Source organism: Chenopodium album, chromosome 13 (assembly GCF_948465745.1).
Source record: "Chenopodium album chromosome 13, dcCheAlbu1.1, whole genome shotgun sequence".
In the NCBI taxonomy this organism is placed as follows: domain Eukaryota; kingdom Viridiplantae; phylum Streptophyta; class Magnoliopsida; order Caryophyllales; family Amaranthaceae; genus Chenopodium; species Chenopodium album.
This window is the reverse complement of record NC_137846.1, coordinates 14,396,444-14,419,175: the sequence shown is the minus strand read 5'-3', so window position 1 is coordinate 14,419,175 and position 22,732 is coordinate 14,396,444. Positions and strand designations below refer to the sequence as shown.

The 22,732-nt window shown below is 34.7% G+C and overlaps 3 protein-coding genes across 4 annotated transcripts; all 3 read left to right on the top strand.

Moving 5' to 3' along the window:
- Positions 1–2,318: 2,318 nt before the first annotated feature.
- On the top strand, positions 2,319–15,163 carry LOC145574619 (serine/threonine protein phosphatase 2A regulatory subunit B''beta-like). Of its 2 annotated transcripts, none has more exons than XM_081632450.1 (13): positions 2,319–2,944; positions 5,371–5,613; positions 5,732–5,837; positions 5,914–6,013; positions 7,330–7,435; positions 8,611–8,701; positions 10,097–10,238; positions 11,020–11,167; positions 11,288–11,397; positions 11,771–11,927; positions 14,123–14,248; positions 14,364–14,514; positions 14,682–15,163. In XM_081632450.1, exons 1-12 carry the CDS (start codon positions 2,795–2,797, stop codon positions 14,502–14,504), a joined length of 1,620 nt encoding a protein of 539 aa, XP_081488576.1. In that variant the 5' UTR covers positions 2,319–2,794; the 3' UTR covers positions 14,505–14,514; positions 14,682–15,163. The 2 variants fall into 2 exon arrangements, with proteins under 2 accessions (XP_081488576.1, XP_081488575.1); XM_081632449.1 differs by having other exon boundaries at positions 5,911–6,013.
- A 4,378-nt stretch (positions 15,164–19,541) lies between these two features.
- On the top strand, positions 19,542–21,664 carry LOC145575263 (uncharacterized). Its single transcript, XM_081633153.1, has 3 exons — positions 19,542–20,169; positions 20,276–20,462; positions 21,199–21,664. Exons 1-3 carry the CDS (start codon positions 19,542–19,544, stop codon positions 21,662–21,664), a joined length of 1,281 nt encoding a protein of 426 aa, XP_081489279.1.
- A 65-nt stretch (positions 21,665–21,729) lies between these two features.
- On the top strand, positions 21,730–22,488 carry LOC145575261 (uncharacterized). Its single transcript, XM_081633152.1, has 2 exons — positions 21,730–21,960; positions 22,075–22,488. The coding sequence occupies exons 1-2, from the start codon at positions 21,730–21,732 to the stop codon at positions 22,486–22,488; spliced, it is 645 nt and encodes a 214-aa protein (XP_081489278.1).
- The last annotated feature ends 244 nt before the right edge of the window (positions 22,489–22,732 follow it).

The following is a 22,732-nucleotide window of genomic DNA, read 5'->3' as shown; positions in this document are numbered from 1 at the left end:
CGCATGCATAGACCTAAAATTAATCTCTCCTTCGTTGATAGATTTGCGGATGTTGTACATTTTTAATCAATACTTTGTCTTTGACTGAATTTGAACTTCCATGGATAGGAATTGGAGAAGCAAAGAAAGATGAGAGATAATACTGTGTGGCAGAAGGAAGGATAGAGAAAAGCACTTAAGCACAGAGATTGGTAATAGTGCATGGTGTTTAAAGGATAGAGAAAAGGACTCAAGCACAAATGACGAGTTTAAGTTTACAATGGAAACTAATGTAGGGAATAGCACATTGGAAAGTTAGTAATACGTAGTTGGGTAGTGTAGTCAACTTGTTATTAAAGAAAAGTTACAATGACTTTGATTCATCAATATGCATTTTTGTGATAGTCTAAGTGAAAGACCTTACAAAATAAAAAGTAGTATTTATCACTGTTTGCCATACCTACTGGTCTTTTACTTCATGCGTCTCAAAATGATGTTTCTACTAGGTTAGGTTTGTGCGATGCACAATAATTTCACTACACTTTTATATAAAGATAAAATAGACAAAATACAACTATAACATATCTATTCTTCTATACTTCTATACTTTATATTTAAAAACTCAAACCATGAATGATGCATGTCCCCATCCTATTACACTTTCCAATCTTCTCCTTTTTTAATCCAATGTGCCACGTTACATTTTTAACTTCAGAAAATCCACAATAATCCAAATCAACTATACTTCATCTTCCACGCACATTTCATCTTTATCTCCCCTTCAATTCAACCTTTTCTTCTCTTTCCCTCTTTAATTTTAGTCCATCCACTTTTTAAATCCTCTTTTTGAATTAAATTCCCAAAAATTTCTCAATAGTAAAACACCATGCACCATGCCATGAGAGATGAAGGAGTTCAAAAATAAAACAAAAAAATCTTACATGAAGATGTGGATGCTATATTCCAAATAATATGATTTCGAATAGTTACCTTAAACACGTAATCAATAATACTATTCTAATCTATCTTCTTAATTATCGATTGGTGTTCTATCCCATGAATATCAACATAAAAATGTTACTATTACTTTACATAAGAAAGAATGAAACAGAAACAAACTATTGTTAAAGAGTCACAGTCTAATGAACACATCGATTGTATGAGATGCAAAATTAAGAATAATGCTTACAAATAACTAGTGATCAATAATCAGTCATGTGTCCATGCTACTATTTAATACTTCCTCCATTTTTTTAGTTGACACCATTTGACAACACGCTTTGACTTGCTTTTGTGGTTTATAGATTTGATAAAACATATTTATGTGGGATCTTGTTTGAATCGTTTCAATGTATATTTTATTAATATCCAGTTTTTATAATTTTAAAATGTTGATAATTAGAGATATTAATTGTTAAAAAACATCCGTGGACAAGTGTGATAATAGAAAGGTATCAACTAAAAAAAAAACAGAGGAAGTACTCACTACATTCAGCAAAGTGTCTTACACCATTTATCCTTTCCTTTCCAAATACACATCGCACTTAATATTTAAAATCACACAAACCAAAAAAAAAAAAAAAAACCAATAATAAGTCCGTACGTTGTATTGGCAAAAGACTAGTTGTATCCATATCTGTATTCATGTTATCGCAACATTTTGTAAGGATGTATGGCATATCAATATCCGTCACTGTATCCATATCTGTCGCCATATTCGCATCCATATCCATTTTACAGAAACCATCTTGAATAGTATTGGCAAAAGCCTAATCGTATCCATATATGTATCCATGTTACCGCAACATTCTGTAAGGATGTACGGCATATCAATATCCGTCACTGTATCCATATCTGTTGCCATATTCACATTAATATCCATTTTACAGCAACCATCTTGAATACGAGATATGATGTACCTTCTATAAGGATATACATCAGATCAATATCAATCACCATATCCACTTCCGTATCCCTTTTACTGCAACCAGCTTAATTACGGGATACGATGTCCCAACCAAGTACCATGAATCATACGACGTATCAATATCCGTCACCATATCTATCTTCATATCCACACCTATTTTACTACAACCAGCCTGAATACGAGATATGATATCCCAAACTAAGCACCACAAACCATACAACAGATTAATATCCGTCCATATCCATCTCTGTATTCATATCCATTTTAATGCAATCAACCAGCTTGAATACGGGATACGATGTCTGGAACCAAGTACCATGAAGTCATGGACCATAGTACTACTCCCTCATATGCTAATTTTCATTTTGTAAGAGAAAAAAAAGACTTAAAAAAAGCCTTTTAGCATTCGACGTGTCCCTTCCTTTCATTCAGGCGCCCTCTTCTGAAACCCCCTCTTTCTCCTTTTTCTCTCTCTATCATTCTCTCTCCTCCTCCTCCTTCGTTCTTCTTCTTCATCTTCTCCGAGGGCTCTGATTTCGAGGCCTCGAATCGCACCATTTTCCGATCTCTTTCTCTGTAATCTGCTGCTTTCGATTCGCGCTTCATTCAAGATCTGTTGATTTCTTGTTTTTCGCGAATTCATTTTTCGTTGAGTACCGCGGAACTGAATCTTGATTTGGAATTTGTTTTGATTTTGGGGGTTTTAATGCTCGTGAATCAATCGTTGATTTGTTGGGTTGATATTCAAAATTGTGAAGCGATTTGTGGTTCCTCGCTATTGTTGTTGTAGCTGTTGTTCATCGTCTAGGGTTTGGCGATTTCATCGTTTTGCATGTTGTTACGTAGTTTTATTCAGAGATTGATCCCTGATTCTTGATAATTTTGTTAATGGATATGGATTTTAATGGAGATTTGGTAGCTCTTGATGCTGAGCTCTTGCAATTGCCTGAGGTTTCGCCGTTGGCGCTTAAAGCGAATCCATATATTGCCCAAGACCTCTTTGAGCAATGGCTTTCGCTCCCCGAAACCAATCGTTTGGTAAGCATTTCTCAAATTTTTGTTTCTTTAATTTGCTGCTGTTTTTAGGTTTTTCTTGGTGTTGTGTGAGAGTATGAATCTTGCTTGTTAAATGCTTGCATTTACTTGTGTTTTGTTAAATTGCGGAAATTAGATTCTAGGTAGGTTTGTTTCTTTCATTAAGATTACCAGCTCGAAAATTCGTTATTGAAATGTTCTATTGGAGGGTATCGTGTACACTGGAATTATGTTGGAAGTATCATCTGGTGGTGAGAATTTTTGTTTCGAAATGTTGTGGAAAATAAGTTTATCATCTGAAATGTATGCCTCACACAAATGGGAAGTATCATGTACGCATATCTTCTCTTTGTTATTTATGTATTGGGAAATTCACCTGCCGAAGGATCTTAACAGCTGGTCATTTTCATTTTGAGGGCAAATCACTTGTTTGTTGAGCAGTTCTTGATGTGTTAAGAGACAAGAAGTAAATTAACACTTGTGGGTTTCCAAAGATACAAGAAATGAAATGGCTTTCCTTCCTATGGTTAAGTAAATTTATGTTTATAGACGTTCGATTGCTATTGGAACCGTCATCTCTATATTGGAGCTATGGTTGATCAGTGCACACCAGGGGCAGTAATTGATATGATTTGGGATGGTCATGATTCATTTTATTGATCTTCCTTTGTAATTTCTAGGACTAAGATATTTTCATCTAAAGATGATGGAAGCTGTACTTGCAAAAGCCAGCTTAACACTAGTGGTTGCTACATGCTTACTAAACTCTTGGGATTGGCAATTCGTGTACCTTGAGTGGTTGAAGGTCAGTTTTGGTTTAGATTTGATCAAGAACAACATACTTTTGCAATTTGCATTTCAGCTGCAGAAATTAGCTGTTTGTTTTTAAGATATTGTTTTATGAGTTTATGAAAGTTGGTTTCTGTGAGATGTCATTTACAGCCTACTTCATTGGTGCTGAAGTAAATACAGTTAATATATCTGGGGTGTGCAAATGTACGATGAATGACTTTCTCGATACCTTGGTATATGTGAAGAGCCTTTTATGGAATGAGGGAGTTTTGGTGCTTGACACTCTCATCAACATCGGCTATTTCGTTGTAATTGATCTATAAGGAGCATGGGCAAAATGTGGGGGACATATTTCTGATGGACTCTTTGGTAATGGCATTGCGCCATCGCTTTTAATTGGTGCAAGGTCTTGTAAGCTTTGGAGTCTAAACATTGACTAGACCTAGTTGCATAAGTCAATTTTTGCCCTTTTCCAGGTTGTCTCATTCAATTCCAGGTTCTCTCATTCTATGATGAGCTGTGGAAGGGTCAATGAATAGCTCAATTATATTAGGTCGGCTTCTGAGATTTCAGTTTTAACTTGGAAAAATGGAATGCCTTTGCTTGTTATGAGAATTTCAAGCAAACTTTTCTTTCCTAGTTTGAAGTCTTGTAACTGAGTTGTATTATTTTAAGTAACAACATTCTGGATTTGAATGCTGCTTTAAAATGAAATTGTTCATCATCCAAGCAAGCGTCTTAATAATCTATTAGATGTTGGCATTCATGATGAGGTCATTATTGTTGGATAAACTTGCTTCAGATTGTCAAGAAGAGTGACCATGAAAACAGGAAAGTTTTGTTTGATTGAGGGATTTGGGAGAATATTTCTTAATTATGATATGGACTAGGGGTATGTATTAATGTTGGAAAATTTTGCTTCTGGTTGTTGCGAAGAAGAGTGACCGACAAAACAGGAAAGTTTTGCTTGATTGAGAGTTTTGGGAGAATATATTCTGTTGATTAAGATATAGACTAGGGGTGTGATGTAACCCATCCCCCCCCCCCCCCCCCCCCCCCCCCCCCCCCCCACAAAAAAAAAAAAAAAAAAAAAAAAAAAAATCCCCCTTTATATGGGCGATGCACTGAACCCCCTTTTATATGTTTTTTATTAAAGGAAAAATAAGTCATGTGCAACAGTCTGTCTAATACTGCAAACTTTATATCTAATCTTCAATTTGTTTGTAATTTTTTTTTTTGGTTTATGGGGGATTTCCAGCTATGTCAATTGCTGACAGTACATTTCTGTTTGGTCTGTATGTGGGAGCTATGTTTTGGTGTCAGATTAATGTGGCTTCTCTATCCATCTATATTTTAGTTAGGTCAGTAGGTTGTTCTGGGAGTTTATTTATGGTGAATGCTAAACAATTTGAATATTGTAGTAGTATGCTTTGATGTCTTCGCATGAAGTTGCTACCTTTTTCTTCAATTTTACCAACTTTGGCCCTTCATGTTTAATAGCTAAATTATTCTATGCGATTTTCATTTGATTTCTTTTACTGCTCTTAAATTCCTGAACTGTGGCATGTTGCATTTTTTTAGTGGTGTGTGTTTTAAAGTGCTTTGCTTTTTGCATATAAACGCTGGTCTGGCTGCAGGTAAAATCACTAGTTAATGACGCAAAAGCTGGGAATCCTTTAAATGTTGCCGGAAATGCTTCTAGTACAAATGCTGCTGCTAGCAATTCAATACCATCCATGTTTCCTGCTGGGAGTGCGCCTCCACTCTCACCGAGAAGCTCATCAGGTTCACCTCGTATTATGAAACAGAGGGCCGGTCCTTCTTCCTTAGGAAGCCCACTTAAAGTATTGAGCGAGCCAGTGAAAGAGCTGATACCACCGGTTTGTTGTCTTTGTCTCCATCTTTTATTTTGTTGATTCTAACTTAGCCTTTGTTGTTCGAAAGAGCTTTCCATTAAATGTGAGGGTCTTTATTGTGACTTCTATGCATACATTGCAGTTTTACTTCCAGAACGGCCGTCCAGCACCAAAGGAACTGAAGGAGCGGTGCCTGTTTAGAATAAATCAGTTTTTTTACGGTCATACAGAAGGCCTTCCAATGCATGGTGAGAAACTTAAACTAAATGTGGTTGAAAATTTTGTAAGAGATCCGACATGCTCATTTTTAATCTTCTGTAGCAGAGTTCAAAGCTGTTACGAAAGAAATATGCAAGCTCCCGTCCTTCTTCTCTACTGTCCTCTTTCAAAAGATTGATAGCAGTAGCACTGGATTTGTCACCAGGTATACAACTAAATCCTAATTTAGGTTATTGCAGATCCTTTTGTTCCTTTTGGTGGGTATTATTTTTGTCAGATATGATGTGATCAGTTGTCATTTAACAGCTATGTGACTCCTTTTCACTCTCCTTTCCAATTCCATATTGTTTGCACAACAATGAACTTGTTACCCCTTATTGATCAGCAGTTCTTGCATGTATTCGAGACAACCAAGTTTGAGGCTTTAGTATTTGTTTAGATTTTGGATATTTGTAGTGGCGCCTTATCATTTTGGAAAGAGAATTTGACTTTGAATTTCAATTCCACGTGTCAAGTATTTGTTTATTTATTTATTTTTTTTTTTTTTTTTTGCTGATGCTATTGGTATTTGTTGGATCGGCTGTGGCCTAGATATATGGTGGTTAAATGGAATTAATAACTGCTTATTAACTGAAAGTTTTGGTAAAGAAATATTATTATGGGCTTTTCATACATGTGCTTCATGCATCTAGAAGGCCTAGAACTTTGGAACTTGATGGAATAATTCTTTTTTTTTTTTGCTGTTAAAGTGTCCCATGACAAAGGATTATTAGGTTTTTCTTTAAAGATTATTTTTGCCTTTGTCGCCATATGATTTATGTTTACCATGCATGTCACTTATCTAGTTTTTGGTTGATGCCTAGTCATTTTTTGTTTCAAGTATTTTTTTAAAGGCCGAGACCTTAAACGGCAGTATTTGGCATTATGAGCCTTCAAACTTTTTATTTTAGTAATGTTTTAGCTGATGCCTAAGGGAGTATACTACAACATCTCTGTCTAATGTGTAAATTTGTATTGATTGTTATGTTCTGGATTTCTGCATTCTCCCAGAGGTACCGTATAAATTTATCTAGAATAAATTAAAAGAATTGTGAAAAAGGAAGAAGGCATATTTCAGACAGTGAAGATGGGTACATGTGAGTCTTGTGGCTATCATTCAGTGATGTGTTTACCTTATTATTTTCTTGCAGGATTTGCTACCCACTCTCATGTTTCCTTACAATGAAAGAATATGCCAGTGTAAATGAAAAATAAAGAAAAATACTGGGATTTTATAAAGAACACTGCATCAATCATATGGATTGAATGTTTTCCTTTTGCTCTTTTTATTTTTATTTTAGCTTATTTATTTAATTATTTTTTTTTACCTTAGTGCTTACCATTAAAACATTACCTCTGCGTTCTCTTCTGGATTGGTCAGTTCCCAGCCTTTCTTGTATAGGCTGCTTGAAATGTGGAATTTGAGGTCTCTTTCAATTTCCATTGGAGGTAATTTGTTTTAACCTAAGGATATCTTTGTAGGGATGCTTTTGTTGATTATTGGGTCAACGGTAATATGCTGACCATGGACATAGCTACTCAAATATATACTATCATGAAGCAACCGGACTGCAAATTTTTGACCCAGGTGAGTTTGATGATTCTTTTTCATTTTTTCTTTCTCTTTTTCTTCCCCCTAGTATGTTGAACGAGCACTATTTCTCTTGAAGTTGTTTCTGTATTAATAAAAGTGGGGATGCATAACATTCAGGACATAGATATTAGTTTAGGTTTCAGGTTTCAAAGTTTCTAACTTGTGGTTTAAGCCTGTAAGGATCTGGCTTAAGTTTTCATTTGAAGTTCACATTTTCTTGTCTTTTGAATGTTTGCATTTTGAGTATTTTCCCTTGTAAATTAAGTGGCAGGCTTTGCTTATAAATCTTATTTTTCTCAATTTACCCATGGTCATAACCCTGATATTTTTATTTCCACATGTAATATCACTAATGGTCACTTTGACACTGAGAACAGAGGAAGTGGGAAGAATGATAGAGCAGGTCCAGCAATTGTGAAGACGCAAATCGATTAATCATTAATCAGAATCTCCTGTATTTTCTGCATAAATTGGTCAACTTTGCTTGTAGGAATATAAAGACTTTTCTCTGAGTTGCTGCCCAGATTTTCCTTATTTTCGTGAGAACAGTGAAATGAAAAGAACTGGAAGAAAAAAAAATGCTGGTTTTTTCATTGTTAACTTCTTAATCTTGGAAAAAGAATTCTGAGTGCATCTTTTATTGTATATATGCTCTTGTATATGTGATTTAAAGATGATTTTCTTAAAAATATCAGAAATGAGAATTTTTGGGTAATTCGTATTGTAGTTGCCTGCTTTTTAAAAAGATTCTGGAAAATTCTCTTGATGCTGAAAATGATTTGCTCTCCGTAGGGTGTATTTTGAGTCATTGTTGATTTTCTTTTCAAAATTGAATGAGAGACAATATGCCAAGGGATGATAGCTCACAGGTTCATAAATAAATATTAAATACATTGAAAGCAGAATAAGGTGTTTTTTTTTCAAAAATTAATTGCATCTTATTGTTTGTAAATCAAGTATCAAAAGTAAGGGAAAGAAAACCCAAATACCTGGTTAACTCTTTTATATGCCACATTTTTTACTTGTGACCCACAATGGAGGTCTAGAGTTCCATAGTAATATATGTAAAGCTATTGAGTCCTGATTGTTGTATTAATATGGTTAAAATGTACAATGTTCTAGAATTAATTTCTTGTTTACGGATTAACATGATTGAATTCTTACTGTAGGATGACTTTAAGCCTGTACTTCGAGAGCTTTTGTCAACTCATCCAGGACTGGAATTCTTGCAGAGTACGCCAGAGTTTCAGGAAAGATATGGTATTTTCTTGATTTCATTCTCCTAGTATATGCTTCATGTAGTATTCAGGATGAACTTTTTAGATTCATTTTTTTGCATTTTACCTTTCAAAATGCTTTCACCTTTGTATCGTTCATTTTGCTTCATGAATTGGGAATCTGAAGTGAGGTAAGCTGGCAAAACCTTTTTGTTTTTCTGCTCATGTTTTTGGATTAGGTCGGTTTGGAAGTTATCAATTTAGCTTGTTTAATTCTCGGCTGCTGGTGCTTTGTTGAAAAGGTGAAAAATGAAGCTACACTCCGATAGTGTTTTAGTTGCAAGTAGTAGCATTTGAGGATCTATAAGATATTTTGGGGATGTTTGATTAGAATACTTAAATTCTATTTTTAGTTGAGATCTTGAGGCTGATTGTGAGGATTATAATTACACTACTCGGTTTCTCCAATCTGTACAGCTTCTTCAGAAAACCTCCTAATTTGACCCCCCCCTTTTTTTTTGGTTAACCATAATATTTTCTTCAACGTACACCATTGTCATATGGAAATATATGTCTGGGTCATACACAAGATGTGAATGCCAAATATATCAGCAAATTTCAACCTGTTAGAAAGTCCAGGTGTTGTATATATACATGTCAAATGGCTTCATCTGGTTTCTTTATAAGCTGAAATGTAGATTTCCTGATCCTGGCATGCTTTATCCAACATATCCTGGCAGGTATGGTCTAGGCTGATGTCTGTGTAGACCTTGTATGAGCTGAATGTGTTGATTGGGTGAGTGTCTAAGTGAAAGTGTGAGACCTATTTTTAAGTGTAGAGTATTTGACATAGGTACTTGAGTTAAAATGAAGAGTAAGTGATAATTGACTAACCCATGGAATATTGTAAGTGTTTCTATCAGTTTCTGGGTTGAATGGTGTATTGTTTGTGTTTCAAGCCTCAATTCTTCATATTTCATTTTTTTTTTTTTTGTATTTCTTTGTCAAAGTTTTTTTTTTTTTTTTTTTTTTTTTTTTTTTTTTTTTTTTTTTAACTATTATTGTCTAGGGCTGATGTATCTGTAGACCTTGTATGTTTTGAGCGTGTTGATTAGAGCTTGATATGATGTCTTCTACCCTTAAAATATATCTGGCCAGTTGACTTTTTGAGATTTGTTGACAAGTCTATATGTGAAAGGTTCTTAATTTTATGAAAAAAAAAAAACTATTTTTGTATTAATTTATTCAAACCAATCAATATAACATCTACAAAACTAATAATCAAATTAACCAAAAATTTGATTAGATGTAACTAGGCTTCTTTTTTAATCGGATCCTCTTGACTTTTTTCTCTTTTCCCCTTGGTATCATGGTATATATTAGAGTTTTATTATATGTCTTTTAGTTTGTAATTTCTTTTCATTTGGTGATGGGACAGCGGAAACTGTTATATACAGAATTTTTTACTACATTAATAGAGCCGGAAATGGTCAACTAACCCTCAGAGAGCTGAAGCGTGGAAATTTAATTGCGGCTATGCAACAAGCTGATGAAGAAGAGGACATTAACAAAGTTCTGAGGTAGAGTTGAGCTGAATTTTCTTTATACAAGCTACTTCCTTTGTTTTTTCCACACTTGCAACACACTTTTTTGGCACACTATTCGAAGAAGTGATTAGAAAAGATAAACGGACTGATTAAGTTATAAAGTTTAAACTCTAACAACTTACCGCTTTCTTCTTATTGGTGGCAAAATATATTATTAATTTGTCCATTTACCTAGTTAGTATCTTCCTTATAGTGCGTGCCGAAGTGGTGTGTTGCAAGTTAATAAAAACAGAGGAAGTATGTTTTACTGCACTTGTAGATGGTAGTTTTATCTTCAAAATTTGATAGTGAATTATGGTGTCTTTTATGGCATGTGTGACGGTGCCCATCGTAATTACACACAAGGCTGTTATGTGATCTCTAAGAGGTATTTTGTTATTGGGTGCAAGCTGTAGAAGGTTTTAACTTATGTTCTAGATGATGACTTATTTTGGAGTCCTTGCTTTCTTGGGTTCTTTGTTCTGTTGAAACAGTAGCAATTAATATATAGAATCTAAAGACCCCATTTTAGGTTCTATGCAATTTCATAGTCTGAAAGATATGGGTCGTAATTATTTTTGTCATTTTCTTGTTGGGGGTGGGGAAGGGAAATGTGTGGTTATCTTTAGGTGACTTGTTTGATCATATTTTGTCACTACTGTTGGTTTTTTAAACTTTCCATCCCAATGTAGTTTGTACCCCTTTTTGAGCTCTCATGGTTTGTTCCAGTTAGGGAGCTTTCTCATTTCTGCACTTTCTAACTATTGCATTGTAGGTACTTCTCCTATGAGCACTTCTATGTGATATATTGCAAATTTTGGGAGTTGGACACAGATCACGATTTCTTCATTGATAAAGAGAACCTTATCAGATATGGGAACCATGCACTTACTTACAGGATTGTTGATAGAATATTTTCCCAGGTATATTGTCTCAGTAGTTCTTTGTTCTCTGTGTACAAAACCTTTCCCCAGAGAAGGCTTTTATCTGTGTACACTTTTACAAACTAATAATATCTTTCCCCTTGCGTAATCTTCTACTAGGTTCCGAGAAAGTTCACTAGTACTGTTGAGGGCAAGATGGGATATGAAGATTTTGTTTATTTCATATTGGCAGAGGAAGATAAATCTTCAGAACCCAGTCTTGAATATTGGTATGTCTAGTCAAACATATTTTTCATGCATCTTTTACAGTTTTGGTTGGCAGAATTTTTGGTCTTAAATTTATGACCTATGGGTTTGGAAGACGTTCAAGTTGAGTATTGGTTAGCAACTTTATATTCTATTCCAGTGGTTTGGAGTTGGGGTTCCAATGGTCACAAGGTTGATGTGGGAAAAATTAGGGGGAGGGGGCAGTTGTTTAGCTTTGGATCCTGAGAGATGTCATCAATCAGGAATTCATTTTCTGTAAAACAGAACATTACATGAAATAATGATTGTAGTTATTAGGGTTTTTTTTTTTCTTTTCCTGGATCCAAGTATTGTCTTTGTTGCTTCTCTGGGTTTCTGACTTTTTTCCATTGACAGGTTTAAATGCATAGACCTCGATGGAAATGGAATCATCACAAGGAATGAAATGCAATTTTTTTATGAAGAGCAGTTGCATCGAATGGAGTGCATGGCTCAAGAACCAGTGCTTTTTGAAGATATATTATGTCAGATCATTGATATGGTTGGACCTGAGGTTTGTCTTTTTGCAAAACTTGATACATAATTATAATTTTTTTTATTATATTGGATTGTGAATTGTGGTGAGCTTGTCATACACGTCTGATTATTTTCCCTTTGGTACTTCCTATTTTTCAATTTCCTCAATTTTTTGAGTGCCTTATATTTAACTTCACAGTTCACACTTGAAGGGAAAATTTATAATCCCTATCTTTGGTAATAAATATGAAAATTTTTAAGGTATATTCCCAACTATGTAGGGTGCTCCCACAATATTTCAAATTATGTAATCCAAAATAATCTCATATAGAAAGCGGTTAAGCATGTTAAATGGTGTTTTTTGGAGCTCTGATTGGCCTTTCCCTCTTAGAAAGCAACACCGGTGACCACCCTGATACCCCCACTGCCCGCTCCACCATCCCTTCTCTCTGCTATCTGCTATCTTCAATCACCTGTCCTTGGGAGGGTGTCCTTAAATTTTAGTAAAATTGGTCTCTTGCTGCTTATTTATATTAAGATTTCTACAAATTGATAGGCCTATAAGTATTCTTAGCAGCCTGCCAGGCTTAAAAGCTTTTAAGGGGAGGGGAGCGGAGAATGAGAGAAAGGTTGGAGTTTATTTACAAAATGTGATGGGTAAAATTGCTTGGGAAGGAAATTTGGTTGAATTTTGGGTGAAATTGGATACATGAAGTTTGTTGAGAGTTGGCTCACTTTCATGTGATTAGGTAACAAGGGGATTTGGGTTATAGGTTTATAGCAGTGGTGGAAAGTTTAGCAAAGTAAAGACTGCTAGAGCTTTGTTTTTCACAATCATTGGTTTTTGCAGGCGCGCTGGTACGCTGCATCGTACAGCCGTTTTGCATGAAAGAACATAATATAGAAAAGTGAAGAACATATAACTATAATGAAAAGAACATACTAATAAAATGCAATGAACATATACCCAGAGTGAAAAGAACTTATTTACACCAAAACAGAGTGAAAAGAACATCTGTTCATGTTCTTTGATTATCAGTATAATGTGATTTTATTGTTGACATAACACTCATTTGCTTATTGTTTAATGTTTTTTGAATTTTGTCTTCAAATTATGGTGGGTACATATAAATAATGTTCATTACATAATATTGTCATGTTCTTTATTAATATTACAGATGTTTTTTAGATTTAAAAAAAAAAAAAAAAAAAAAACTGGATATCCTTTACAAAATAACTATATGTTCTTTACAAAACAGTTGTATGTTCTTTACAAAACAGCTACATGTTCATTCCGCGTTTTTTGTCTGTACCAAGCATGGTATAGTCGCCTATACCTTAAAATTAAAACATAGGTGCATTGAAATTTTAAAATTACAAGGGCGGATGAACTTAGCTTTGGTTTTGTGGTCTGCAGACATTTATGCACAAGAAATGGTCTAACAATGTAACATTGCTTTGGTGATTGAATGAGAAGAAAAGGTAAAATGATGGGGAAAAAAAAAAAAGCACAGGGCCTTGTCAAACCTTCTCTGTTATTGTATAATAAAGTGAGTTAGGGAGGGGTTGGGTAGGAGGGAAGTAAGAATAATGCAAGAATATTATATGCTTTGGGTTGCAACTTCCAACTCACACTGGATGATTTTGGGAAGGTAAACTATATAGTTGGGATTATTCTAGAATAACACACAGCTAGGATTATTATTAGAAGATCAGAGATACTTGTGGCTATTGCCTATTGATCACTTCTAATTAAATACAGAAGCAAATTTATGGAAATGACCTACAGGCTATTTCAGGTGGCTTATTTTGTCCTTACAGGGTGTATTAGGAGTTATTTTCTTCACCTTATTTAATGTGCCTTTAATCTGAATTTAGTCTGGTCTGATTTATATTTATGGGTTTGAATCCATTGTCCTTAATATATTGTGTTATCTAGTCTGAATTTTTCTCGTCTGTTCTGATGTTAACAAGAACAAGATGAAGAGAACAATACATAAAGGTGAAAAAAAAGCCTGTCACTGGACACAAAGTGAGACAGTGACACTTAAAGTCTCCTGAGAAGAAACCTTTTTAAGGCTTGAAACAGTGCTCATATTATGTGTACACTGTACTTATAATTTTTAAATTAAAATCCTCTCAGGTTGTTTGCATGACCAATTCGTAATGCTTTGTATCATAGTTGCCAATGCATGATTCCAATATGTGATGTATCCCATATTTTGTTTGCAGAACGAGAGTTATTTCACCATTCGTGATCTGAAAGGAAGTAAACTTTCAGGAAGTGTGTTTAATATCCTCTTTAATCTAAATAAGTTTATGGCCTTTGAAACTCGTGACCCGTTCCTTATTCGCCAGGTACGTCAAACTGATCAATTGCTTTTATAGATATTGTGGATATAAGTTAGGTGTCATGGTAGCTTCTCTGCTATTTTTCTTGTTAGACATGTAAATATGTTTATGTTTTAAACAGGAGAGGGAGAATCCAACCTTGACAGATTGGGATCGGTTTGCACATAGAGAGTATATTAGACTTTCTATGGAAGAAGATGTTGAAGATGCTTCTAATGGAAGTGCAGAAGTATGGGATGAATCTCTTGAGGCTCCCTTTTGAGTTGGATATGGTAATTTAACCTTTCAATTATTTGGGTTAAATTGTCTGATGTTGTGAGCATATGTTTGTGGTTGTGCAGCCATATTTACATGTGTTTGTGGTTTTGTAATATTGCTATATTCTGTCTTACTACTATACCTAATTTGTATCTCAAGATTTATTACGTCTCTATGGCAGTTGCTTCACCACAAGATGCGAGTTCTTTCATAAAGCAGGCCATCGGATGGGAGCATTGTCAATTTAATGGAGTTGGCCTAGTTAACGACACTCATCTTCATCAGTCACGGATGCCTAAGCTGGGTTATTGATGTATACCTTAAATATAAGATGCCTCGAAGATTTTATCTGATAACAAGCAGTGCTTATTTTGTCGGCTCCATATCGGATCCTGCTGCTGGCCTCTTTGGGGAAGAGGAGTGGTCGTTTGCTGACAGGTGATTAGTTGAAACCAGGAAATGGTAGTGTTAGAACATTTGGCAATTCTTTTGGGTCTTCGCTGTAAGATGTCGTTTGGTCTTTTTCTTTCCCTTTTTTTTCTCATCTATTCTTTCAATTTAAATATTTTTCTCAAGTACTCGTATCTTTTTAAGGAGGATTTTTTTTATATGTATCAAAGATGTCCCTTGTTATGCAAATGGCTGGGTTACTTGGACAGTTTATCTCTTGTGATATACTGAGCTATTAGTTTAATGTTATGTTCTGGAAGTGGCAAGGTTAAATGAGAACAATGGCAAGACATTCTGTTGCACAGACTAGGGACTTATTCACTAAGCGAACACTCATAGGATTCAAATTTTCATCAATGTGTGAGGACTGTAATAAGTAGTGACGTGAGCCATTGAGAAGTTGGTCTAATGAAGTTAATTTTATGGTTTGGGGATATAGATTTTTGTGGTGTTTTTGAAATTTAGTTTCCTGATGAATTGTATGGTTAAGTTTGGTTTAGCCGCTTAATAGGAAATGAATCGGAATTATATTTGATAAAGGAGTAAGTTAGCCATTTGGTGTGTTGCTCGTTTGGGATATTGGATACACTCCAAAATTAATTGGCTCCAACGGTTCTCCATTTCCCCTTGAAACCTTGGTCCTTGACTGATAGTTTTGATTTCTATTTATCGTCTTTAGATTGATTTTTAATGACTTCAATTTAGAAGTTCAAATAACATCGACAAAAGTTTTAGTCCCATAATGATTTGCGGTTAGCTAACATAAAGAACTATCTGTGTAGTTAAAAAAAGAAATGCAATAAAGAAAACTTGAAGAAAGCCTACATCTTTTTTTGAAAGAAATCCTAAAGGACGTTGGTTCTGCATGTTGATAAGGAGCCACTTAGTCTTTGAAATAATGTTGTATGCAATGATCATGTAGCTCTTATCGACCCTGATCTTGACGAGGAATTGAGGATATCGTAGCATATCTGCTTGATGTTCGGATTTACAGGCGTAAAATTGCAGGACAAAATAATTTACAGGCGTACAGTTTGAACATCCAGACACTTCTATTACAGAAGTTGATGAGCTTACTGCACTACTTAAAGGAACGAGGGAAGCCATTGCTGATGGATTGACGGTGAATAGCTGGGCAGTGAATAGCAATTGTAAGATGTGCATCCTTGCACTTGAAAGAAGATACAAAACAAAAGGAGATAAAAGATTTAAATCAGTAGGAAAGCCTAGTAAAATTTACTGATATACTTGCATATCACAATTCTACAGACTTTGCTATATATTAGAGCTCCAATGAGATTAAGCGACGTTCTTATAAACCGGGCCGCATGGATCTACTTTTATATGAAATAACAGCTTAACCAGCTCCAATTGATCTTCAAACTCGAGAATGGGAAAAAGAGAAAAAAAAATTAAAAGAATGGGTGAAAATGACGATTCTGAACTTATAACTATGATATGTGATCAAATCACAAATTTAGTCCAGCAAGTTCCTAACGTCCTGAAGAAGCAAAATCTTCAACAACAGTGATTTCAATGTGTAGTTATTCTGCAGAAAGCTGAACCACACCTAAGGTAATTCATTCAACACATCTCAAGTAAACGAGTTAAAACTAAGTACGAGTAGATCCGTGTGCAATAATTTCATTGTATATTACCCTACTTACGTAAAATAGTGAAATTGTACCCTTAGCAAAGTTGACACGACTGGTGTTCCGGCCATGGTTGTATCATGGCTTAGATAGTAAGATATAGCTAACCTGAGCTCTGGCTCCATTAATATTCAAAGGCTAATAAGAAAACAAATGCAACACACAAATGACAATATAGCGTGATTATCAGCAGCAAGTTCTGTTTCTAATAGCGGTGACAAACTGACAAGTTTATTCAGCACTTGAAAAAGTTTTGAAGTAAAGCCTTGTCTGAATCACTTACAGTTATGATCAGTGAGTAAGCTAATAAATAAGGAAGCGATGTGAGCATCAGCTGCAAATCCTCTGCTTCTCATAGCGGTGACTACTGACAAGTTCCAAAGCCTTGCTGATGTCCTTGCCTTTCAAAAACCCCCTGATAATTAGATTGTATGTACACAGTACATTCATCTGGAGGACATCCATTCTCCTCACCAATTCAATGGCGTCATATTGAAAACCATTTTCACAAAGTCCTTTGACAACTATATTATCGGGAATCTGACCTTGACTTATCATGGATTCAAATATGGTTGGGTTTAATCTTACAAATGGATGATTGAAATCGATAATACCAGGAAGAGGGCGAATCAATTTCATATGATAGAAAAGAGAAAGTGGGGTTTCAACATCAGTAAACCCCTAATTTGGATTGTTGTCTAACAAATTTAAGGAACAATTTGGGGTCATCAACATCAAAATGAAAATAATTGGATTGTTTGGAACGATAATAAGAGTAAAATCGGGAATGAAATAGAAAAGGAAGAGGAGAAATAATAAAAGGAATGCAGGAAGAAAGAGGGGAAAAAGAAGGAAGATGAAGAAGATTACCTAACAATGCCGAAGAAGCAGAACCAACTGAAAGCAAAGCTTTGTTCATCATCATCGTTCACTCTCACTTCTCACACACTCTCGCTTCTCAGGGAAGAATACCTGTCCATATTGTTGGCTCTGCAACAATAAAAGGTATAAAGATGGTGAAATTTTTTTAAAAAACATTAGTTAACGCCTTATTCACTTCACCTTAAATAAATAATAATATTATTTTAAAATAAATAAATAAATAATAATATTCAGAAAAATAATTTTAGTTCTTTAAAAATAAGTTCAATTCAGCAAAAATTATTTTAATTTAGTAAAAATAATTTCAGTTCAATAAAAATTAGTAAACTTAAAGAAGAAATATAATTAAAAAACCGATAAATATAATTACAGTTCAACAAAAATAAGGTGGAGTGAATGGGGCCTAAGTAGACATAAACTTAATTCAATAATAATAATAATAATAATAATAATAATAATAATAATAATAATTTGGCAAGAAGCGTTTTGAAAAGAAAAACAAACCAGCTAATATTGGGGTTTGGCTTACAAAATTTGAAAACATTGCTTTGAGCAACGTTCTGAAAGAAAGGGTAGCTGATTAGTGTTCCAAATGTCCTTTATACCCTTTCTCCTAACAACCATTGCAAAGGTAATTGCTTCTCCTCTAACCTCTGCACTTCGTATTCTGATTACAGGTGGTGAAAAATAATTTAAAAAGACAATCAGATAAAAAGATAATTTTTTTTAATGTTCCATATTATATCCAATTTTAAAGCTTATAATTACATATAATGATCGAAATTACTTATAATTTGATGAGCTTTTTTTTAACTTAATTGTATTTCAATTATACAAAGGACTAAATTAGGAGTGGAAATCCAGTAACAAAATAGAAATCCCAAAAATTATTGAATTTCCTATATTATTTTTAATCAAAAACAAAATTAAAAAATGATTTAGGTATTTAAAAATATTTAGAATTTTTTTTTTTTTTTGAAGGAAAAAAAATATTTAGTATTTTTCTTTGAAACCCGATATTTAAAAAATATTTAGTAAGTAATAGACCATGAAAGTTTTTCCATCTTATCATTATTGATTAAATTATATGAAGATATCGGCGTGCATAAATTACTAGTTACTTATTAAATGAAGAGAAAATTTTGATAGTACATGCTCTATGCCTCTATTAGATCACCCACAATGGTGGGGAGCACTCTCCCCACAACTCTCTCTCTCCTCCATTTGAGCTACCTCATCATTGTAGGAGGTGACTCATGGGTAACCCATAGGTTGGGGATGCCCTCTCTGGCGGGTCACCGACGCCTCGGCCCACGTGAAGCTCAACTCATCGTTTTATTTTTTTTGCCATATTGTGAGTTAAAATGGTACCGTTTTGATTTAAAAAAATATAAAAAAAATTGACAGGAAGTCTGACGTGCGTCAAGGAGGACGCGGCCCAACAGATTTTCGCCATGTGTCCCACTAAATGGAGTGTTAATTCATTTTGGGCTTGATTTTATAGCTGTTGGGGATTTATTTTTCACTTGATTTTTGTCTCTCAAATATCTTTCAACGGTATTAAAAAAAAAATAATAAAAAATAAAAAATCTGCTATGAATTTTTTTTAAAAAAAATTACCAACGGCTTTTTTATATTTTTGCCTATAAAAAGAGACCAATATTGCCAATGTTTTTCACACTTAAATTTTTCACCATCCCTCTACTAACCTACAAAAGCTAAGTTATATATTATCTAAACCCAAAAAAATAATATTAGTCCTAATTATGGATCCTAATATTCCTAATAATCAAGGAAATAATTTCTACTCCCCACATAACCCAAATTACCAAATTAATTCCAATTCTCCAAATTTTCAAGCTAATCTCCAATTTGATCCAAATGGTCTTCCTAATCCAAATGTTCAACAAATGTTATATTATAACATTCCTAACCGCCCAGTAATAAATCTTAATCAGCAGTTTCCTAACTAGTTTCAACAATAGTTTCCTAACCAATTCCAACAACAATTCATGAATCAAATTCCCTAAAAATTTTCTTCTGGTTTAATGTTCCCAATGTCTCAACACATTGGAAACCAAGTGGAGAATAGTCCAACAACTCCCGAGGGAGATGGAAGTAGTAACAAAACTCCTCCTGAAAGAAATGCCAATGATGATGAAAATGACGATGATGACGTTGATGGTGAAGATATGCAAGATAGCAACACCACCTCATCAAATGCAAAGTGGGGTGCACAAAAAGACGACGCACTTGTCTCAGCTTGGATAGAATGTGCGATTGAAGATCCGGAGACAGCAACTAATCAGAGTTTGGCTATGATGTGGAAATCCATATATGAGTTGTATGAGCAAGCCAGGGAAGACAATCCTTCCACTTTCCGCCCTAGAACCTTGAGAGCTATGAAAGGTCGTTGGGGTAGAATAAACAAAGATGTGAACCTATGGGTTGGGTGCTATGCTGCGACACAACATAGAAATGCAAGTGGTACCAACACTTATAATGTCATGACTGAAGCTCAAGAAATGTATAGTGCATCATGTAACGGAGCCCGGTTCACTTTAATCAGTATATGGGAAGTGTTGAGAAAATCTAATAAATGGAGGCCAACAAACAAGCAAGTGCCGAATACCAGTAAAAGTGATAGCTCCAAAAGATCAGAGTCAGATACTCCAACGAAAGTAGGTAGGCGTGGGCGTCCAGATTGGGTGAAAAGGCAAAAAAAAAAAAGGTAAATCTGTAGCTAATTCTGGAATTAATAGTTTAGATTCGTTTACTTAAACCCTATTAGAGATGAATGTGATGAAGGAGCAATACAAAACTGTTGATGAGAAGCGAGCTGATTTAGCGAAACAAATGTTGGATTATCAAAAGGAGCGAGATGTCATCAAGAGACAGAGGAAAGAGGAGGAAAAGAGGTTCAAGTTATTTAGTGTTCTACTTGCAAAACCAAACCTCTCCGAAGACGACCAACAACTGTTTCGGAAATTGAAAGAGGAGTTCAGCCACCTTTTAGGCTAGTTATTTATGTTGTTAGTTTGATATTATTCTAAGTTAGTTTAAGCTTCTTCAACGTTTGCCTTAATTTATGTTGTTGTTCCTTTGGTATGCTTTTACAATTGTTTTCAGAGCATATGTTAAACTTGTTTTAATTAATGTTGCTTAAATATAATTGAAGTCATTGACTTGTCAATGAAGAAACTCTTTAAACCTCATTATAAATCTCATCTTCTAGAGATGTGTGCACAAACATTGGTTTGCAATTGGATGAAAATCTGCAAACCTTATCAGAAATCACTTCTTCTAGAGTTGCGTGCCCATAAATAATTCGTAATTGGATAGAAATCTGGATATATCATTAGAAATCTCATCATCTAGAGTTGTGTGCCAATACATGCATTGTTTTGTAATTGGATGGAAATCTGCAAACCTTATAAAAAATCTCATCTTCTACAGTTTTGTGCCTATACATTATATCATCCATAATCGTTTTTAAATCATTTAAAAATTTCTATATAAGGCCTTTTCACTTTGTAGTTCAACACACAAACAAAAATACCCTTCATCACAAAAACAGTCTCACACTAAACACTACTCTTACCATATATACCCAAAAATGAATTCTGATTCAAATTCATCTAGTTCATCAAGTTCTTGTATTTTCGATTATATGGTGAACGACTATGTTGAGTGACACAAATTAATTACTCATAGGCGTAAGGAAGAGGAATTGATTGAGGAAGCGATCAATTCAGCTCTTGTCCCCCTTGTCACCTCTACTTTTCAGGTCCCATTCACTCCCGGTCCTGAGAAGCAAAGGTGGTACGTACCAAGAGATCGTGAAGATGCTGATACACGGTTATATAATGACTACTTCAGTCCCAAACCACTTTATAATAACGATATGTTTCGTCGAATATTTCGCATGCGTAAACACGTTTTCATGCGCATTGTTCAGGAGCTAAGAGAAAGTAACGAATACTTTCGACAAAGGCCTGATGCCACTGGAAGACTTGGTGCTTCCGCATTCCAAAAATGTACTGCGGCAATGAGGATGTTGGCTTATGGTACAGCAGCTGATGCAGTTGACGAATACCCCAAATCGCGGCAAGTACAGCAAGAGATTGTCTCCAACACTTTGTTAAAGAGGTTATCTCTAAATTTGGACAAGAGTACCTGAGGAGGGCAACACCCGCGGATGTAGAGCAACTTCTTCGTGAAAGTAATGTTCATGGATTCCCTGGTATGTTGGGGAGCATTGACTGCATGCATTGGGAGTGGAAAAATTTTCCTCGTGCATGGAAAGGAATGTACCAAGGAAGAAGTAAAACTGCGACCATAATTTTAGAAGTTGTTGCTTCCAAAGACTTGTGGATATGGCATGCTTTTTTTGGCACACCTGGTTCACTGAATGATATAAATGTCCTCCAACAGTCACCAATGTTCGATGATATCTGTGAAGGTCGAGTCCCAGAGGTGAGTTTTAATGTGAATGGAAATAGATACAATATGGGATACTACCTTATAGATGGCATATATCCAAAATGAGCAGCATTTATCCTAGTCATCAAGCTTCCACAAACCTCTAAGCAAAGATTATTTACGAAGAAGCAAGAAAGTTATCGAAAAGATGTTGAACGTGCCTCCGGAGTGTTACAAGCTCGATTCGTAATAATACGGCAACCAGCTCTTGCATGGTCGACGGAAATCCTATGGAAAATTATAATGCCATGCATTATCATGCACAATACGATTGTTGAAGATGAGCGAGAAAACCATTTGCATTACAATGCATCTGAATTTATCACTGATGAACCTCAAAATATAGCCGGATCTTCAAACCAAGATATTAACCAACCATTCACTGTGAGAGAAGGACGACTACATAATCTCAGTTTAGCGGGTTACATGGAAAACAGAAATAATGTCCGAGACAGGGAGACTCATGTGTCATTGAAAAAAGACTTGGTTGAGCACGTATGGAGTCGTTTTGGTAATGAATGACAATATCAAGTAGTCGGATAATTATTTTCTTATGTAATGTTTTTTTCATTGTAATGTTTTCCCGTGTTGTGAAACCTCTTTTCAATTACATCTATGAATTAAATGTGATATTGTTATTTTAAGAGTAATAATAGTTAAGTCTTCAATATTTTTTTTTTTAATAATATTTAAATTAATCATGTCATTATTACGAATAATTTGATAATTAGTACAAATAATTATTACATAGACTAAATTAATGACA

Bases quoted from the DNA above. Each gene is read 5' to 3' on its own strand.
- LOC145574619 (XM_081632449.1), top strand. From the start codon at position 2,795: ATGGATATGGATTTTAATGGAGATTTGGTAGCTCTTGATGCTGAGCTC. The intron at 7,436-8,610 runs GTGAGTTTGATG...TTCTTACTGTAG, and splicing joins ACTGCAAATTTTTGACCCAG to GATGACTTTAAGCCTGTACT. The intron at 11,168-11,287 runs GTATATTGTCTC...ATCTTCTACTAG, and splicing joins TTGATAGAATATTTTCCCAG to GTTCCGAGAAAGTTCACTAG.
- LOC145575263 (XM_081633153.1), top strand. From the start codon at position 19,542: ATGTCTCAACACATTGGAAACCAAGTGGAGAATAGTCCAACAACTCCC. The intron at 20,170-20,275 runs GTAGGCGTGGGC...AAACCCTATTAG, and splicing joins AGATACTCCAACGAAAGTAG to AGATGAATGTGATGAAGGAG. The intron at 20,463-21,198 runs GTTTCGGAAATT...AATTACTCATAG, and splicing joins TCCGAAGACGACCAACAACT to GCGTAAGGAAGAGGAATTGA.
- LOC145575261 (XM_081633152.1), top strand. From the start codon at position 21,730: ATGTTGGGGAGCATTGACTGCATGCATTGGGAGTGGAAAAATTTTCCT. The intron at 21,961-22,074 runs GTGAGTTTTAAT...CAAACCTCTAAG, and splicing joins GTGAAGGTCGAGTCCCAGAG to CAAAGATTATTTACGAAGAA.